We start from the raw sequence: 15,346 nt of genomic DNA on the forward strand, positions 1-15,346 counted from the left end.
GCCTCTTTAATAGTGTTAGATTTGTTTTGGAACGCTTTAACCTAAAATCAATTGGTAGTAGGTGGTGTAACTTTTAGAATATATTAATCAAGCTTGAGTGGTTTAGATGAACGATGTAAAAAATGTCTAAACACTTCCCTTTACGTGTAGTTTGGATGCATGTGGATGTACGAATTGAGAAGACAAGGAGATTTGTCTCACTCAAGCAACGGAGGCTCAACTATGTGAGGTTAGGCCACTCAACATCTAGTTCTGATATCAGTTAGATTTCTTGGAGGGTTTTGACCTAAAATCAATTGACGATAGATGGAGATCATGGAGTTGTGCTTGAGTGATTTAGATGAGTGATATGAGATAAAGTCTATCAAATATCATCAAACTAGTACTTGCTTTGGAAAAAGTTTACATTTTTTGGTAGATTGTAAAGGGGGGGTCAATGTATTATTGCTCAACTGGGAAAAAAGGAACAAAGAAAAGGTATTGAACCCGACGTGAATCGAACACGCAACCTTCTGATCTGGAGTCAGACGCGCTACCATTGCGCCACGGATCCCCTTTTGGTTGATATTTGCTCGATAAAATATAAATAGGCAGTTAGCGTGAAATCCGTTTTACCCAGAATGACCAATAGCTGTCGCCTCGATTTACCATATGCTCTCATGCACAAGATCAATGGTCAAGTCTCTCTAACACTAAACACTTCTTAAAAAAGGTGCAAATCCTTATATTTAGAGTTATCGTACTTGATTCATCGAACACCTTATCCAAAAAAAAGGTATGAACACTCACATCTCTTAAAATAGAGGGGAATGAAAGGAATTCTTGAGGAGAAAACATAATTCAATTGGTCTACCACACGTATGACCAGTGGCGGATCCATAATTTGTCTCACGTGGGGGCACATTATACTAATAACATTAAGCAAAAATTAAAATTAAGCGCATAAATTATGAAAAATTGAATTGTAAATTTCATTCATTAGGTAAAAACTAAGTAAAGAAATGAAGGCCAAAGTTTTCCAAACAATCAAGATATATATTACAAACCTTAAAAGAAAAGAATAAAAAGTCCTAAATTATGTAGTCCCAAATTAAAAGTCCTTTCAATAAAATGTTACTTTTGCCGTGTAGTCCCAAATTTAATTGATGATTGGTGAGGAAAACGGTGAGGTGACGGGTGACGACCACAGAGATGAGCGACCGGCAACGACAAAGTAAATCAAGTGTCGAGCGAGTTCTCCCCGTCGAATTTTCTGTGTGGATTTTTTGTTCTCCCACTCATTTTTGCATAAAAAAAATAAACTATAAATTTTAAAAAAAAAAGGGGTTGGGGTGGGGGCACGTGCCCCTTACTCGGTCCGCCCCTGCGTATGACCTATATGCTAAACTACTAACTGCCCGTTTGATCAGTTTTTATTCATTCTTTTGTGAAACAAATGAATATAGTGAAACTAGCTAGCTATTTCGTGATCATCTATTCTGATATCTATTTTAATATATATAATATATAATAATGTATAAAGGGAGAGCACCAGTTTGGTGTCTCCCTGTTATGTATTTTCATTTCCAAAAATACCCATCAAATGTGTGAATTCAAAATGTTTAAAAATTCATGGGCAAATATAAAAATTGACGTGGCAGTTACCAAACCGCATGATCCTCTCTCTCTCCTCCGTGTCTCCTCCTCTCCTCTCTCTCCGTGCAAAAATATATGTGTTTGCCCAAACTGCTAGAGAGGTACATTTACGGTGCACCCGTGACATTTATCACTACATGGAGTGCACTGCGGCGTTTCCGAATCCTAGCCTTTTCTAATGAAAAAACTTGTAATGAGTAATGAGAAAGTCATTAGTGTACGTTCGATTAGGATTAGTAACTCCTCGCGGGTCAATTAACACACACTTTTGATGATTTTGTCATTCTTGCCTTAATTTGGAAATTAATGAACGTTGGTACTGGTATTCAAAGCGCCCATCTGTCTCTTCATCTTTTAGAATATATAGTGAAACTTTGTGGGTTATTTCCAAATCGAGCCCATGATCATGTACTGATTAGCTAGTCATCAAAATGGATGATGAAAACTACTACTCCTAGTCCTAGTATGGAATCCAAAATTAAGGTGGATTTGGTGTTTGAGTTGAGGGAGAAGAGGTTATTTAATTTTTCAAAATAAAAAATGATACACTAATAACCTCAGTTCCAGAATTTCATTCCAAGTTGCTTGCAGGAAATGAAGGGCTTGAAACGTTGTGGGAGGGGCTGTAGAGATTAGTCCGAGGTGTGCGTAAGCTGCTTCGGGATACCTGCATTACCCCAAAAAATGATTCAAACACAATTTTAAAATACAGCTCCCAACGTAACTGCATCCAGAGCCTTTCAATGAATGCTAGTCTACATACATCTAACGGACGTTTCAGACAAAGTTGTGTCCGGAAAGTGTGTTCATGGACTTTTCCAAACCTCAAGCGTTAGCAATGACCCACATTTCCATTTATATTCTGTCTAATTATTTGGTCACATAGGGATCAAGCAGGGCAGAATTTTTTGGTTAATAGGAACAATTGTAGAAGGAGAAAATAAGGTAGGGATCGATTTATATAAGGATTAAGGAAAGGAAGTATATAATTGAGGTGCACGGGATGTCTGGAAATCTTGCATCGATATCTTCCTGATTCTGCATTTATACATCTCTCATGAAATTATAATTAAGGTTCGGCACTTGGAAATACTCATTTAATTTCATGAATAAAGTGCTATATATTTAAAGAAGGAAAATGGAATAACAGATTGGTGGTCAAAGATGACTTCCCACTGCAAATGAGATCAGTTTTGCTCACTAGCTCCCATTTTGTGAGCATAACCTCACCCAAATTTGGTGAGGTATGCTGAGAGAGTTTTGCTTCGATGATCAAAATCAGTTATTTTGTTATGAATTAATTTGTTAGGAGACCGTACAAAAATTTAGCTCAATCCAATATTAGTAACTACTTGAACAGAAAATCTAATTCTATAGTCCATAACAAGATAAAGCAAAATTCGATATTTTGAATTACTTGTACCAATATCCGATTTAGCTACATTTCTACACGAGCTCTTAGCAAAACAATTCGCTCAAAATGAGTAGTTCTCGTCATCAAAGCGCGGCAACTTACCTCATCAAAAGTGAATAAGGTTTTTTTTTTTCTCAGCAAAACGAAGAAATTTATTAACTCGAAATTGGGTACATCGAGATGAAGCTCACAAAGCACAGGCGCTTACGAGCAACGGAAAACAAGATTACAAGGAAAAAAGAAGACGAAAAGGAGGAGAGGACACATCCAACAGATAATTGGACCACCCACTCCTCTCACAGGCAATCAAACTTTCACCTTCCTTATACCGTCAAGATAGTCCTTAAAGTCCTCCACCGAATGCACCTTTATATCGAATTTCACCTTAACCCACGTAGCTACTCTAGTTTTAATTAACTCCCCAAGATCCTCCACATGCCAAGAAGCGTTGTTGAACACAATATCATTCCTAACCAACCATAATGACCAAATTGTAGCTTGGAAAGTTGTTTCCCACAAAAACTTCTCCAAATTTTTGAAACCGAACCCAAGCCACCAAGAAAACAAGTCACACAATGAAGCAAGGCACACCCAACTAACATGCCACCAATCCAAAATCAAAGACCACACAAGCCAAGAAAATTGACATTGAAGGAAAAGGTACTCTAGAGTTTCTAAGAGAAAAGAATAGCGGGGGCACACCACCGATTGGCCCTCAGAGATCAAGTTTCGAGAGAGGAGTACCGACCTGGTTGCTACTCGATCCTGCAGCGCCAGCCACGAAAAAATTTCCACTTTTGGGGGACTAATACTCATCCAGATTGAAGAGTGACAAAAATTGATCTTCAATGCAAGTCTTGTAGTTCCATGTATCACAATGTAGAACGAGTTACTTATGAATTAATTTTAGGACTATGATTTTGGCATTCTACTTTTTGATAACAACACTTTAATATTTATCTTTTAGTGTTCTAGCCATGTGTGGATTGAACATTAGAAGACAAGTATTGAAGTGTGAATATCAAAACGTGGAGTGCCAAAATTAATTACCAATTTTAATCAATAAGAAGCAGCATTTTTTGAACGCTGTTTTGAACGGCATAGATGCCATTTACGTATTCCCCACACAAGCCAATCACAATGGAGTCATAAATTAAAGTTCTCCAAGAAATTCAATGACAAGCTAAGGTAACCAAGGGTTTGACCGGATGTGTATAAAAAAGAAAATAAGGGTTCATCCTCAAAAAAAAGTTGGATATTTGAATCTCACGAACATCAACCATTTTAAACGTTTGGGCCACTAAAGGGTTTTGCCCAGTTGTTAATTTTTTTTTCCCAATATTGCATACACCAATGGAGAGTTAGCGGGATTTTTTATTTTTGTAAATAAGTTAGCGGGAAATTAATATGTCAATAACCAAAGAGGTTCGACATTTTTCTATAGACTTGTACCCTAGACCTCCTTCTTAGAAGCCAAGGGGTACAACCAGATGGGCTAGGAGCTACCTCTCTAGTTGCTAACTTCAGAATACCAGAATTAATCGAGATGTGCGAAAGCTGATTCAGACATCCGATTATTTAAAAAAAGAATTACTCCTATATGAGAAGCTTTTGAAAGAGTTTTAATGGGTAGCCGTGGCGGCTACTGAATATTTATATAACTACCCTAGTAGAATTCCGTGTGTTCCTCAACTACCCCTCATTTTACCGCACCCAGATCCCTTGTTATACACTCCACCTCAAAGTTCAAATATTATATCTCTGCCCTTAGAAATGAAATTGTTTCCAGTTCAGCCCAAAATTTGAGATCTGCTAAACAAGCATTTTTCATTTTTTTTCAAACTTTTTCCATCTTTAGTGAACCTTTTGCAAGTTGGATTAAATTTTTTAACTTTCGTAGTCTAGAGAATAGTAAAACATTTTGACCACATTTTTCTTTTAAATTTAGTCAATCTTTTTTTTTTTTGGTTTCTTTCGTCAATAGAAATAAAAAAAATAGAATAAATCTCTAAAATTAATGATACACGGATATTCCAATTATGTAGAAACTTGAAATAATTATGTACTCATTCATTGCCATGACCTCTTTGTACGCCTGCACTTAATTATCACACCTTAACTTGCTACTAGGACGTTAAACCGATTTCATGCTATTTCTTCTTCTTCTTATAGTATTCGTATAATAAGATATCTTGCAGGCCGGGTTCAATTGGTACGTGACTTAATACTACTTAATAGCATGCAACAAGTACTGTATTTAGGAAGATATATATTTATGTGACGTGGTATTGGTACCTGGACGAATGGCGATAATAATTAATCTCAGCTGCTCATCCCACATACATGAATCAAATTGTAAAAATAAATGCAATATATATCATATAGAGTGTAATTTTGTGACATTTGTAACCATTTACAGGTATTGAATATTACAATTTGCATATTAATGTTTGTAGGATATACATATCTGTCACGTACTCACTTCGTTGTCTACTCATTCGGTTCGTAAATTCAAGTCCAAAACTAGAATTGAACAGAGAAACAAAGTTGAAAAACGCGTGGATGTGGAAGAGGTGGGAGTTAATTACGAATTTTACTAGGCAATTAATTTTTGGCATGTTAAAGGAACATTAATGCACCGTTTAAATGCGATAAATTATTCCGTGGCAATAGTTCCATGAGATAATTAAAAGCAATGTAAATATGTGAGACCTACCATTAAGTGAATAGGATTCAAATATATCACTTCAAACTTCAGAGACCCACCGCATATTTTCTCCTCGAATACGTACGTGTTTGAGCAAATCATGACCGTTCGATTAGCAACACCTGATTGGCCGATGGACTAGAATTTTTTTGATGATAAAATAGAATGGAGGCAAACAAACAAGATAAAGAAGTAGATCACACCCGGGAGTTACCCAAGTGGTTCGGCAGATGCCCAAATTTTGAGAGTACTTTTCAAAGTATGAGGTTCGATTTCTCACAGGATGAGTACCCTAAAATAAGTGGGAGGCCGTGACATACTGGTGTGGCCGGGCTAGCTCTTCGGAGATTTGGCTTGTGTAGTTAGATCCATTTAGTGACCTACTTGTAGGATTGTTCATCTGTATAAAAAAAAAATAGTAAAGAATAAGTAGATAAGAAGTAGAGAATAAAACTTAGTTATGATAGGGATAGAAACTAATTTAAAACTTAAAAAGAGTTTTCACACCATAAGGTTTCTTACTAATAGATAATATTATAACCAACCAAAACCCAAAAAACCCAAATAATTATTTTAGGAAAATATATAGATGCAAATCTTGATACTCAATTACCGCCAGTGATTTTTAGGCAAGCAAAGAACTATTCAACAAGGTCAAATTGATTAATTGGGCTATAAATAAAGAGCAGGCAAAATCTTTTCCTTTTCCCATCTTTTTCCCAATAGAAAGAAAATCTTGGGTCGTAGACGTATGCTTGTGGAAGAAAGAGAGAATATAAGAGGCAAAGGGTGGAAGAACGTGACAGTCAATTTCCACATAGCAGTTAACAAGAAGAATGACTCTTCCTTACCCTTGAGCTTCCTTTGCTCTTCTCCTCTTTCCCTTTTTTTTTTTCTTTCTTGATTCCATAACTAATCTGTTTTTATACACATACATATACATATACTGCAGTTACATAGGGCTAAACACACAGTTTCATCTCATTAGGGCTAATTGACTAGCTGATTTTTCGAGCTGTGTTCAGTTTCTTTTGAGCTAAGGAACCCCCCTCTTCTTCATTCCATCGATACAGACGACTGATCAAGATCATCTCGATTTAGAAGATATAGAGCTGGGTTTTGTTTCTTCTCCAATGGATAGAGATAAGAAAACTCCGGTACCCAGGTCATCGGGGGAGGGAAAGCTGTGGATAAAGCTGAAGGTAAATCCGGTCAAGTTCGAGCAAGATGGGGCCCAAGCCAATGCTGAGGATCATCGGATTGGGCCCCAGAGAAACGACGAGCCTCGGGTATGCAACGTGTGCAACAAAGGGTTCGGCTCCGGTAAAGCATTGGGGGGTCACATGAGAGTTCACGTCCAAGCCGACAAAGAGCTCAAAACCAATTCTAGCAGTACTAATAATGGCCGCTCGAGCGGTGTTGGTGGTGGTAAAACCATTTGCTCCATTTGTGGGAAAGATTTCCCGTCGATGAAATCGTTGTTCGGGCACATGAGGTGCCACCCGGAGAGGGAATGGAGGGGAATTCAGCCGCCTCCACAGGCGAAAAACAGCCCGATATCGTCCTCGGTTTCCGATCCCGAGTCTGAACAATTCCAACATATGGCTGATGAAGACTCGGTGACTGATTTGACCGAGTCGTTACCGAGTTGGTGTGTGAAGGCCAAGCGAGGCCGAAAAGGGCTTGTAACGGAGGAGGAGAATTTATTTGATGCTGTGGAAGATTTGATGAGGCTAGCTCGTGGTGATTCATTGGAGTCCGGATTGACACATAAGAACAGGGTTGATGGGTATGATTTTAAGGCTGAAAAAAGCAATTCTTTGATCGAAATTGAATCGAAGAAGCGGAGGATTCAGGAGAGGGATTGTTGTCACCCTGTGAAGAAACTGAGGATGGATGAAAGAGGGCCCACTCATGAGGTGAAAAAAATGGAGAAATTAGGCAAAGGAAAAGCTCCTGTGCTGGAAAAAGAATACATGGAAAAATCAGTTGACGAATCGGATGGGGGAAAATCAGGTGGCAGTGATAGTACTATTCCTTGTGAAGAGCAGCTGATTGTGAGTTACAAATACTGTGAGAGCACTAATACTAAGAAGAAGAGGAAGAAGCTGAAGTTGAGGGATGTGGAATCTGTGAGAGAGAGCAATCTGATTCCGGTTGATGATCAGGTTAATCGGACGGTGGAGATAGTGGCGGCGGCGGCGCCACCAGATAAGTACAAATGCAGCACATGTAGCAAGTGTTTCCCAACGCACCAAGCATTGGGTGGGCATAGGTCAAGCCACAACAAAGTCAGGATTATTAGTCAAAACATGGATGAGTCTTCAATTGCAGCTGGTGAGGGTACTGGTGAGTTGGAAGCAAACCCAATGATCCGAGCCGAGGCGAAAAAGGAAGACGAAGGTGCCGGCAGCTCGAAGCCGGTACTGGTGGGAGAGAGCAATCACCAATGCAAGATTTGTAACAAGATTTTTTCTACAGGTCAGGCTCTAGGGGGTCACAAGAGGTGCCACTGGACCGGATCAGCTGATCAGGCTGGTGTGCCGAACCAAGCCGGTTCGCCTGGAGAGGCGAGCCAGACGGGTCATAGAAAAATTCTGGAGATTGATCTGAATGAGCTCCCTGCTATGGAGGATGAAGAAGATGGGTATGACTATTATGCATCTAATTCTTCTCATGCTTCAGTTGGTTAGTGATCAAGTCAGCTGAGTTTCAAGTCATTTTGCAGCTTCTATTGCTAGGAGTTGAACTTTTGTTATTAGTGAGAGGTGAGTACCTCAAATTTTTGCTTGTTGGTATCTCAGCTGATTAAGTTATGTTCTGCTCACTGATGACAGTGGTGGAAACTAGGACTACTGTTTGGATTACAAGTGACTTTAAATTTCTTTGTTTTTTCTATTGTTTTCATCGCCTTTGTGAATTAATCGCTTCGTATATTCTTAATCCAAACACAGTCTTGACGAATCAACTCGGTTCGTTCCTTTTTTCACTAATTATAGGGTCATTAGGGTCTTGTTACTTTTGTGTTTATTTGTCTTCATGGAAAGCATATGATAGTCCAACAAGAGTTTGCTGTGAAGAAAATATCCAAAAAGGATTTTGATTGTTTCTTGGGTAGGATTTGATGATGTAAAGAAGATGCATATACAATTTGGCCTTTTGGGATTTTATTTGAATTTCTTCGTTCAATTTACTTCTCACTCAGCTATCTATTTTGCTGTTTTTTTTTATCTGGTTTCTTTCTTGCTGTTTGTGGCATGCATTTCAGCTTGAATGTGGATTTTTGGATGTCAGATAGATTGCTGACTATTGAAAAGCTCTGCGCTTTGGTAGTCTATGCCTGTACATTTAGTTTGGTTGGTGATCCATATTTTTAAGTTGTGAGAGTAATTAGACAAGGATCGAAAAGCCTCTGCAGTCCCATCTCGAGCGTTCATCTTAGCAATTAAAGGTCTGAATCTTAAAAAGACTCTTTCCAACAAAAGCTTTTCAACAAATCTAACCATGAAAAATACTATTGAACGATTGAGATTATACATAAACCGTATCTGTGGTCCAAACACAGACCGAAGAAAACAGCACCAAAACTGGGAGTGGAGGTCAAGAAAGATATTGCCAACAAGTGGGTAATATAAGAAGGAGAAAGAGAATGGGTCAAAAGTCAAGAAGCCTTCCATCAGCAAGACCTCACCCCTCTTAACTTTCTTTGCAAGTATCATCTCTTGTCTTGATTCTATTTTTCTCCCATACTTTATTACTCAAAAGGCTAAAAGCCAAACATGAAGCTCCCTCCAAAGCTACTTGTCCTTGTGAAGACTTAGAACTAGTGCATATTCCACAGAGGCCAAAATGTGGGGTCAATTGAAAAGGTTTGGTGGGTAGACCAAAAGATGGTAGGAATTTAGATCTTATCCCGTGATTTAGGCGTTGTTCTCCTTAGTTTTTTTTAGAATTTTTTATTTATTTAAAAATATTTACATTTATTGATTTTGTGTCAAATTTTTATCCAAATATTTTACTTTTAAAAGTAAAAAAAATGGCTTTTTTGAATTTTATCTTAGATATTTTAAAAAATATTTGGATAAATGTAAATTTTTTTATTTTTTCGATTTCTCTCTTTGAGATGAATCAATAAACTAAAAAAATTTAGCATAAAACTAACAAGGGTAAACTACAGTTAACCCCCTCTAACTAAGCTTCACGTGCACTTTGCCCCCTCTAACTTTTTGTTTTGACACTCAACCCCCTCTAACTAACTGAAATTCAAACGGTCATAATTTCAAACGGTCATAACTTTTTCGTCTGAAATCAAAAACATGCAAATTGTATATCGATTTTGAGGTCTTGAAGTCAGCTTTCTAATGACGCCAAAATCATATCACGATTCAAAGCACACAGAAAGTTATGATCAAAACGGTCTTTCTGTTTACCAGCCCTTACTCTTATGATCATAACTTTCTGTGTGCTTTGAATCGTGATGTGATTTTGGTGTCATTAGAAAGCTGACTTCAAGACCTCGAAATTGATATATAATTTGCATGTTTTCGATTTCGGACGAAGAAGTTATTACCGTTTGAAGTTATGACCGTTTGAATTTCAGTTAGTTAGAGGGGGTTGAGTGCCAAAAAAAGAAGTTAGAGGGGGCAAAGTGCACGCGAGGCTTAGTTAGAGGGGGTTAACGATAGTTTACTCAACTAACAAATGTGAAAAATAAATAAATAAGGCCAACAAGAAAGAAGCCCAAAAAATTAAGAAGAACAAGGCCTTACTGTTTAATTTGTTTTGGGTTTTTGTGGGTAGATTTTAAGTGGGTAGACGTTGTATAGCTCATCCAGCACATCAATCATGTTTCTGTAAAATTTCGTTAGACATTTGTCCTAAAACTTAAACATATTGGAGTAGATCTGAACTCATTTTATCTCGAGACAAATGTGTGTCGAAATCAAATCGATGGTTTTCCGATTGATATAAATTTTGTTGTGTTAAAAAATTTCGACGAGCTCTACAAAATAGAAGTCTCCGATCTTCGTAAAGGACCTGAAAAGGACCCACAAATGCTCATAACAAGACGGTTTGAATGCTCATAACAAGAAGATTAGTAGGTAAGAGAGTTCGTTGTACGAACATAGAATATAATACACAGTAATTTGGAAAAAGCAAAAGGTAAAAGCATCAAAATAGGATTTTAATACCACTATTAGCTTATTCAAGCTGATTTCCTTCATAGGACCGGGCTTCCACGTAGCCTAAACCCGGCTTGAATGCCGTTATATCTTGACCATTCATTTCGGTGATCAATAGTTCAGATTTGTTAAAAAAATCTTACCACTCAGAGACTTTAAACAAATATGAGCCATAAAAATAATACTCCCTCCGTCCCAATTTACTTGTCTCAGTTCTATTCTAACCGGATAAAAAAACTAGTTATATCTTTAAATTGGTAATGAATTTTATATCCAATATGGATCTTGTTTGATAGATCTCGATTTGTTCTATAATACAATGTTTTTAAAATCACCTAAAACATTATAAATTACATTTTGGGTTTTTGTGGGTAGATTTTAAGTGGGTAGAGGTTGTATAGCTCATCCAGCACATCAATCATGTTTCTGTAAAATTTCGTTAGACATTTGTCCTAAAACTTAAACATATTGAAGTAGATCTGAACTCATTTTATCTCGAGACAAATGTGTGTCGAAATCAAATCGATGATTTTCCGATTGATATAAATTTTGTTGTGTTAAAAATTTTTGACGAGCTCTACAAAATAGAAGTCTCCCATTTTCGTAAAGGACCTGAGAAGGACCTACAAATGCTCATAACAAGACGGTTTGAATGCTCATAACAAGAAGATTAGTAGGTAAGAGAGTTCGTTGTACGAACATAGAATATAATACACAGTAATTTGGAAAAAGCAAAAGGTAAAAGCATCAAAATAGGATTTTAATACCACTATTAGCTTATTCAAGCTGATTTCCTTCATAGGACCGGGCTTCCATGTAGCCTAAACCCGGCTTGAATGCCGTTATATCTTGACCATTCATTTCGGTGATCAATAGTTTAGATTTGTTAAAAAAATCTTACCACTCGAGACTTTAAACAAATATGAGCCATAAAAATAATACTTTCGAACGATCGTCATGCTCGCAGTACTATCTTCTGCAGTTCAAATTGAGACTGCAGAAAAAGAGAAAATTTCAAAATGGCACATGAACTTTCACTCCAATGTCACTGAAACACCTGAAACTTCACTTTATTTCAATTAAACACCTGGACTTTCAAAATCTCCAAATTGAAGCACCTGTCGTTAGCCTCCATCCACTTCCTTTCCAAATTGGCTGATGTTGCTCATTTCTGGCGTTAAAGGGCTCCACTAGATATGTTAGAAAGTGAACTCAATGCATACAATCACAACCCAAAAGTGAAGTAGGGTTGGCATGGGTTGTGATTGTGTGCGTTGAGTTCACTTTCTAACATATCTAGTAGGGCCCTTTAACGCCAGAAATGAGCCATATCAGCCGATTTGTGAGGAAAATGGATGGAGGCTAACGGCAGGTGCCTCAATTTGGGAACTTTGAAAGTCCCGGTGTTTAATTGAAATAAAGTGAAGTTCAAGTGTTTCGGTGACATTAGAGTAAAAGTTCAGGTGCCATTTTAAAATTTTTTCAACAAAAGAAAACCAAATTCTTCTCCATTAACAACAAAGAGTGGAAGTTCCAAGCGCTTGTTATTATATGGACGGAAAGAATTACAAGTTAAAGCAACCATTGGTCTCTGGTCTAGAAGTAATTGAACGCGCCTCCACTGTTAACTTAAAGTCTTCTTAAAGTAATCTTTTGTTGGATCAAAATGAGAATGTATTGGTTTTGTCTTGAGGTTTCCTGGGCCGGTTCAAACGTAGTCCCTCTGTTCAGGTCTTTACTCGTGAGTCATGACCGAGTCAAAAAGGAAAAACGCTCTGAAGCCGTCACGGCCTCCAGCCCAAACCGGAGACCCTATGTTGCAGACCATGCACTACAGAGTCCCTCAGTCTCCTCCGGAAGGCTTCAAGCCTAATATTTCATGTTTTGTGCTTCCTCCGTTACAATTTGAGGGTCCATCTTTTATTTTTTGGACGTTCTAAAATGAGTATCTCATTTGAAAAGTTAACACCCAAAAAGCTATAACTTTTCCATTTTTCCCTTTCTTATCCAAACTTAAATATTCATTAAATAATGATGTGAAATGACAATTTTAAAAAGGCATAATTGGCGCCAATAGTATAGAAACGAATTTGACTTTCTCCTTGGGAAATGTGACTAGCCGAAATTGCAGAGGCAATTTAAAACATATTAAAGAATTGGAAACCACTTAAGGGCAAAATTGGAAACTAGAAAACTTGTCAATGCGATAACGATGTTTTCTAAAATAGTTGGATTGCCAAAAGGGAATCACAAATTGGAACGGAAGGAGTATAACATAAGGTGAACGCATAAAAAAATTACATTTCGACAATAGGTGAAGAGAAATTTTTTAATATGGTCCTTGTAAATTCGTATGCGCACACGTATATATCCAAACTTCTCGAGGTGGGGAAGTCAGCCTCATGTCATAGGCTGAAGAGGCTAGTAGACCCATAAGAGGACGGGCGCCTCAAATAGGCTATCAGACCCCATAAGACGACGGGTGCCACAAAGAGGCTAGCAGACCTTAGAAGATGACGGGCGCCACAACGTGTACGGGCTCACACATGGGTTTAATGATTTTTTGAACATGAGAGTACTATGCATGAGAAAAAAACACATCTAAGCAATGACTAGAGAGGTTCCCATGGCCCTATAGTTGTATAAACACACCCAAATTAACTTCTCGATATGAGAAGCCTTACTCTTGAGTTGTTGGAAAGAAAAAAAGGCAGAGAGAGAGAGAGAGAGAGAGAGACATACTATAATACACAGTGGTGATGTGAAAAAAGAAAGCTCAACTGTTTTCTTGACGAATTGTTGTGACCAAATGAAAGCAACACTTTTACGACATAAAATGATCATTATTGACTTTACATACAATATTTCTACTTTTCTCGCGCCATTTGCTTTACTTCCAAACAGTGCTATTCCCCACTTCATTAATTTTTTTTTCCCAACGATAATAGATGTTCGGGCCAGCTCACGAGCACCTCAACTATTTCTCTTTCCGATTCTGTCAAAAGTAGGCCCACTCTGCTTTTATTTTCCTGCACTCTGAAATCTCAATAGACGATTGTGATTTAACATCACCAGACATGCCATTATATATCGTACCTTATATTTATACTATGCACAAGGTCGTTTATGGTTAATGAAAGGCATGAATGCCATTATTTTTGTTGCTAGGTTGCATTAATGTATTTACCAAACAAACTAAATGTTGTATCGACTCGAATTTGCAGCTCCTGGCCATGTCCGATAAAAGGAATGTTCATTGCTCGATAGAAATCTCAGGGTCTAGAAATATTTTATAAAATGTATTTGCAAAATGTAACTGTGAAGATTTTATCTATTCCAATCCGATCTACATCTTATTTCATTCTAAAATAAATTAAGAAGTTGTTATCCTATGAATCGAGATTCTCTCATGTGATGATCCCTCATGTGTTCCTCATGTGATGCAAAACAGGCTCAGTGTGTTTGAGATCCATCCAAAATAGCAAGTGGATCGGAGATTGGTAAAAACTTGGTTGAAGTGTTGAATATAATTAACCATATATGTTTGGAGAGAAATAAATGGTTGATTGTCGCTATCTCTCTTGTAACAAGTATGATTCAGTTGGATACCGAAGTCCAATAAACTTGATTTTTTGCATGGACAAGACCTGCAAAATGAACTATATATTCTGATCGTCAAATTGCCCTTTAATCGTTCCCATTTTGCATCATATAAAGGAACCACATAAGTGTTAGTTACATGAAAGGATTTTGATTCATTTTATACAAGACACATAAATTTGCAATATTTTTATTCACAATTCGAATGACGTTTAGAAAAATGGATGCAAAATGACGGCATGATTTTATGTTAGCGCCCAAATTTGTAAAATAAATATTCAATTCGTACCGACTAGAATCTTGACCTTAATTTACCAAGCAAATATGTTTACAATTATGATATTACCACCCGCGGTGAATGCAAGATTTGTATTTACTAGGGAGCCGAACCACTTGTTATATAGGGTTGACAAAAATTATATTTCATATTTCTTGGTAGATCTAAGTTTGTGTCCATATATAGGTAGCCGTCATTACCGGCTTTGTTCACCATTCCGTTTGGATGTTGTGAACATCTTCAGATTGCTCGGATCTTGAGTTCCGAATATTCTTGGTCTGTTCAAATGTTGAATGATGGTTCGGACACCGATAACAGAACAAATTTTCTTCAATCCCACCTCTTCCGTCCCCTCCCCATAACCAGTAACCACCACCATAACGAAACCCAGCACATAAAATTTGGTTATCCTCCCTCAAACACTAGTTTGTCTCAGTATTGGTTAATGAACATGTCCTCCATTTCAGAGGTACCAGAGAACCAAAACCCGACTCGTATTCAACTTGCTCTTTACCATTCCGTGCAATCCT

General features: G+C 37.5%; 1 protein-coding gene and 1 non-coding gene across 2 annotated transcripts; one reads left to right on the forward strand and one right to left on the reverse strand.

The window, feature by feature from the left end:
* Positions 1–481: 481 nt before the first annotated feature.
* Positions 482–553, reverse strand: TRNAW-CCA (transfer RNA tryptophan (anticodon CCA)). Its single transcript has one exon. It is a non-coding gene; the product is annotated as a tRNA-Trp (tRNA).
* Positions 554–6,540: 5,987 nt separating this feature from the next.
* Positions 6,541–8,633, forward strand: LOC131329703 (zinc finger protein ZAT4-like). Its single transcript, XM_058363029.1, has one exon. The coding sequence runs from the start codon at positions 6,890–6,892 to the stop codon at positions 8,447–8,449; it is 1,560 nt and encodes a 519-aa protein (XP_058219012.1). The 5' UTR covers positions 6,541–6,889; the 3' UTR covers positions 8,450–8,633.
* The last annotated feature ends 6,713 nt before the right edge of the window (positions 8,634–15,346 follow it).

The sequence above is a fragment of the Rhododendron vialii genome, chromosome 6a (assembly GCF_030253575.1).
Source record: "Rhododendron vialii isolate Sample 1 chromosome 6a, ASM3025357v1".
NCBI classification, from domain to species: Eukaryota; Viridiplantae; Streptophyta; class Magnoliopsida; order Ericales; family Ericaceae; genus Rhododendron; species Rhododendron vialii.

What these genes read in the sequence shown, in the direction of transcription:
- LOC131329703 (XM_058363029.1), top strand. Translation starts at nt 6,890, where the DNA reads ATGGATAGAGATAAGAAAACTCCGGTACCCAGGTCATCGGGGGAGGGA.